Consider the following 5000-nt stretch of genomic DNA (forward strand, 5'->3'; position numbering starts at 1 on the left):
CACCCACACCCCATACCTCTCAAGCCCACCTGCCTGCTCTCTAACTCTGGGAGTGTTTGATGGGACAGTGTAGAGGGAGCTTTACTCTGTATCTAACCCCGTGCTGTACCTGCCCTGGGAGTGTTTGATGGGGCAGTGTAGAGGGAGCTTTACTCTGTATCTAACCCCGTGCTGTACCTGCCCTGGGAGTGTTTGAAGGGACAGAGTAGAGGGAGCTTTACTCTGTATCTAACCCCCTGTACCTGCCCTGGGAGTGTTTGATGGGGCAGTGTAGAGGGAGCTTTACTCTGTATCTAACCCCGTGCTGTACCTGCCCTGAGAGTGTTTGATGGGACAGTGTAGAGGGAGCTTTACTCTGTATCTAACCCCCTGTACCTGCCCTGGGAGTGTGTGATGGGACAGTGTAGAGGGAGCTTTACTCTGTATCTAACCCTCTGTACCTGCCCTGGGAGTGTTTGATGGGACAGTGTAGAGGGAGCTTTACTCTGTATCTAACCTCCTGTACCTGTCCTGGGAGTGTTTGAAGGGACAGTGTCGAGGGAGCTTTACTCTGTATCTAACCCCCTGTACCTGCCCTGGGAGTGTTTGATGGGACAGTGTAGAGGGAGCTTTACTCTGTATCTAACACCCTTTACCTGTCCTGGGAGTGTTTGATGGGACAGTGTAGAGGGAGCTTTACTCTGTATCTAACCCCCTGTACCTGCCCTGGGAGTGTTTGATGGGACAGTGTAGAGGGAGCTTTACTCTGTATCTAACCCCCTGTAACTGCCCTGGGAGTGTTTGATGGGACAGTGTAGAGGGAGCTTAACTCTGTATCTAACCCCCTGTACCTGCCCTGGGAGTGTTTGATGGGACAGTGTAGAGGGAGCTTTACTCTGTATCTAACCCCATGCTGTACCTGCCCTGGGATTGTTTGATGGGACAGTGTAGAGGGAGCTTTACTCTGTATCTAACCCCCTGTACCTGCCCTGGGAGTGTTTGATGGGACAGTGTAGAGGGAGCTTTACTCTGTATCTAACCCCATGCTGTACCTGCCCTGGGAGTGTTTGATGGGACATTGTAGAGGGAGCTTTACTCTGTATCTAACGGCCTGTACCTGCCCTGGGAGTGTTTGATGGGACAGTGTAGAGGGGGCTTTACTCTGTATCTAACCCCCTGTACCTGCCCTGGGAGTGTTTGATGGGACAGTGTAGAGGGAGCTTTACTCTGTATCTAACCCCCTGTACCTGCCCTGGGAGTGTTTGATGGGACAGTGTAGAGGGAGCTTTACTCTGTATCTAACCTCCTGTACCTGTCCTGGGAGTGTTTGATGGGACAGTGTCGAGGGAGCTTTACTCTGTATATAACCCCCTGTACCTGCCCCGGGAGTGTTTGATGGGACAGTGTAGAGGGAGCTTTACTCTGTATCTAACCCCCTGTACCTGCCCTGGGAGTGTTTGATGGGACAGTGTAGAGGGAGCTTTACTCTGTATCTAACCCCGTGCTGTTCCTGCCCTGGGAGTGTTTGATTGGACATTGTCGAGGGAGCATTACTCTGTATCTAACCCCCTGTACCTGCCCTGGGAGTATGTGATGGAACAGTGTAGAGGGAGCTTACTCTGCATCTAACCCCCTGTACCTGCCCTGGGAGTGTTTGATGGGACAGTGTAGAGGGAGCTTTACTCTGTATTTAACCCCATGCTGTACCTGCCCTGGGAGTGTTTGATGGGACATTGTAGAGGGAGCTTTACTCTGTATCTAACGCCCTGTACCTGCCCTGGGAGTGTGTGATGGGACAGTGTAGAGGGAGCTTTACTCTGGAGCTAACCCCCCTGTACCTGCCCTGGGAGTGTTTGATGGGACAGTGTAGAGGGAGCTTTACTCTGTATCTAACCCCCTGTACCTGCCCTGGGAGTGTTTGATGGGACAGTGTAGAGGGAGCTTTACTCTGTATCTAACCTCCTGTACCTGTCCTGGGAGTGTTTGATGGGACAGTGTAGCGGGAGCTTTACTCTGTACCTAACCCCCTGTACCTGCCCTGGGAGTGTTTGATGGGACAGTGTAGAGGGAGCTTTACTCTGTATCTAACCTCCTATACCTGCCCTGGGATTGTTTGATGGGACAGTGTAGAGGGAGCTTTACTCTGTATCTAACCCCCTGTACCTGCCCTGGGAGTGTTTGATGGGACAGTGTAGAGGGAGCTTTACTCTGTATCTAACCCCCTGTACCTGCCCTGGGAGTGTTTGATGGGACAGTGTAGAGCGAGCTTTACTCTGTATCTAACCCCCTGTACCTGCCCTGGGAGTGTTTGATGGGACAGTGTAGAGGGAGCTTTACTCTGTATCTAACCCCCTGTACCTGCCCTGGGAGTGTTTGATGGGACAGTGTAGAGGGAGCTTTACTCTGTATCTAACCCCCTGTACCTGCCCTGGGAGTGTTTGATGGGACAGTGTAGAGGGAGCTTTACTCTGTATCTAACCCCCTGTACCTGCACTGGGAGTGTTTGATGGGACAGTGTAGAGGGAGCTTTACTCTGTATCTAACCCCCTGTACCGGCCCTGGGAGTGTTTGATGGGACAGTGTAGAGGGAGCTTTACTCTGTATCTAACCCCCTGTACCTGCCCTGGGAGTGTTTGATGGGACAGTGTAGAGGGAGCTTTACTCTGTATCTAACCCCCTGTACCTGCCTGGGAGTGTTTGATGGGACAGTGTAGAGGGAGCTCACCGCCCAGTTGGCCTCTCCCCACCCCTTGGATGCCACGACCCTCGACCCTTGATCTCTCCCACCACTGAAGGGGTCGCTGGTCCTTCGAGAGCGTTACCTCCAGGAGCGACGCCTTTGTTATGACGACCAGCATGTCAGAGTTGCTCTCGAACTCCTCGAGAACCACCAGCTCGTCCGTGGGCCCGGGGTCACGGAAGGTGAAAGGTGAACTGGTGCCTAGCGGTGACCCCTGGGAATCGATGTAGCAGAACTGGTAAAGGTCGGAGCCATCAGCCGGCAAGTAGCTTGCTGCAAAACAACGAGAGGGTTAGGTAGGAATTATCCACGGCCAATTTAGCCTCCTCCTGTTCCTAATGTAACAGGCTCGAGGGGCTGAATGGCCTCCTCCTGTTCCTAATGTAACAGGCTCGAGGGGCTGAATGGTCTCCTCCTGTCCCTAATGTAACAGGCTCGAGGGGCTGAATGGCCTCCTCCTGTTCCTAATGTAACAGGCTCGAGGGGCTGAACGGTCTCCTCCTGTTCCTAATGTAACAGGCTCGAGGGGCTGAATGGCCTCCTCCTGTTCCTAATGTAACAGACTCTAGGGGCTGAATGGCCTCCTGTTCCTAATGTAACAGACTCTAGGGGCTGAATGGCCTCCTGTTCCTAATGTAACAGGCTCGAGGGGCTGAATGGCCTCCTCCTGTTCCTAATGTAACAGGCTCGAGGGGCTGAATGGCCTCCTCCTGTTCCTAATGTAACAGGCTCGAGAGGCTGAATGGTCTCCTCCTGTTCGTAATGTAACAGGCTCGAGGGGCTGAATGGCCTCCTCCTGTTCCTAATGTAACAGGCTCGAGGGGCTGAATGGCCTCCTCCTGTCCCTAATGTAACAGGCTCGAGGGGCTGAATGGTCTCCTCCTGTTCCTAATGTAACAGGCTCGAGGGGCTGAATGGTCTCCTCCTGTTCCTAATGTAACAGGCTCGAGGGGCTGAATGGCCTCCTCCTGTTCCTAATGTAACAGGCTCGAGGGGCTGAACGGCCTCCTCCTGTTCCTAATGTAACAGGCTCGAGGGGCTGAACGGCCTCCTCCTGTTCCTAATGTAACAGGCTCGAGGGGCTGAATGGCCTCCTCCTGTTCCTAATGTAACAGGCTCGAGGGGCTGAATGGCCTCCTCCTGTCCCTAATGTAACAGGCTCGAGGGGCTGAATGGTCTCCTCCTGTTCCTAATGTAACAGGCTCGAGGGGCTGAATGGTCTCCTCCTGTTCCTAATGTAACAGGCTCGAGGGGCTGAATGGCCTCCTCCTGTTCCTAATGTAACAGGCTCCAGGGGCTGAATGGCCTCCTCCTGTTCCTAATGTAACAGGCTCGAGGGGCTGAACGGCCTCCTCCTGTTCCTAATGTAACAGGCTCGAGGGGCTGAATGGCCTCCTCCTGTTCCTAATGTAACAGGCTCGAGGGGCTGAACGGCCTCCTCCTGTTCCTAATGTAACAGGCTCAAGGGGCTGAATGGTCTCCTCCTGTTCCTAATGTAACAGGCTCGAGCGGCTGAATGGGCCTCCTCCTGTTCCTAATGTAACAGGCTCGAGGGGCTGAACGGCCTCCTCCTGTTCCTAATGTAACAGGCTCGAGCGGCTGAATGGTCTCCTCCTGTTCCTAATGTAACAGGCTCGAGCGGCTGAATGGGCCTCCTCCTGTTCCTAATGTAACAGGCTCGAGGGGCTGAACGGCCTCCTCCTGTTCCTAATGTAACAGGCTCGAGGGGCTGAATGGCCTCCTCCTGTCCCTAATGTAACAGGCTCGAGGGGCTGAATGGTCTCCTCCTGTTCCTAATGTAACAGGCTCGAGGGGCTGAATGGTCTCCTCCTGTTCCTAATGTAACAGGCTCGAGGGGCTGAATGGCCTCCTCCTGTTCCTAATGTAACAGGCTCCAGGGGCTGAATGGCCTCCTCCTGTTCCTAATGTAACAGGCTCGAGGGGCTGAACGGCCTCCTCCTGTTCCTAATGTAACAGGCTCGAGGGGCTGAATGGCCTCCTCCTGTTCCTAATGTAACAGGCTCGAGGGGCTGAACGGCCTCCTCCTGTTCCTAATGTAACAGGCTCAAGGGGCTGAATGGTCTCCTCCTGTTCCTAATGTAACAGGCTCGAGCGGCTGAATGGGCCTCCTCCTGTTCCTAATGTAACAGGCTCGAGGGGCTGAACGGCCTCCTCCTGTTCCTAATGTAACAGGCTCGAGCGGCTGAATGGTCTCCTCCTGTTCCTAATGTAACAGGCTCGAGCGGCTGAATGGGCCTCCTCCTGTTCCTAATGTAACAGG

General features: G+C 53.9%; 1 protein-coding gene across 1 annotated transcript in view; it reads right to left on the minus strand.

Annotated features, from left to right (window-relative positions):
- Nucleotides 1–2992, minus strand: part of LOC139243742 (calcium-binding and coiled-coil domain-containing protein 1-like) — a gene marked incomplete at both ends in the record, with an annotated part of 25934 nt that extends 22942 nt beyond the window's left edge. The window contains one exon of the mRNA XM_070870851.1: nt 2802–2992. Within this exon, the coding sequence (XP_070726952.1) occupies nt 2802–2992 (191 nt within the window). The remainder of the gene's footprint in view (nt 1–2801) is intronic.
- Nucleotides 2993–5000: the final 2008 nt, after the last annotated feature.

Source organism: Pristiophorus japonicus, unplaced genomic scaffold, assembly GCF_044704955.1.
Source record: "Pristiophorus japonicus isolate sPriJap1 unplaced genomic scaffold, sPriJap1.hap1 HAP1_SCAFFOLD_1855, whole genome shotgun sequence".
NCBI classification, from domain to species: domain Eukaryota; kingdom Metazoa; phylum Chordata; class Chondrichthyes; family Pristiophoridae; genus Pristiophorus; species Pristiophorus japonicus.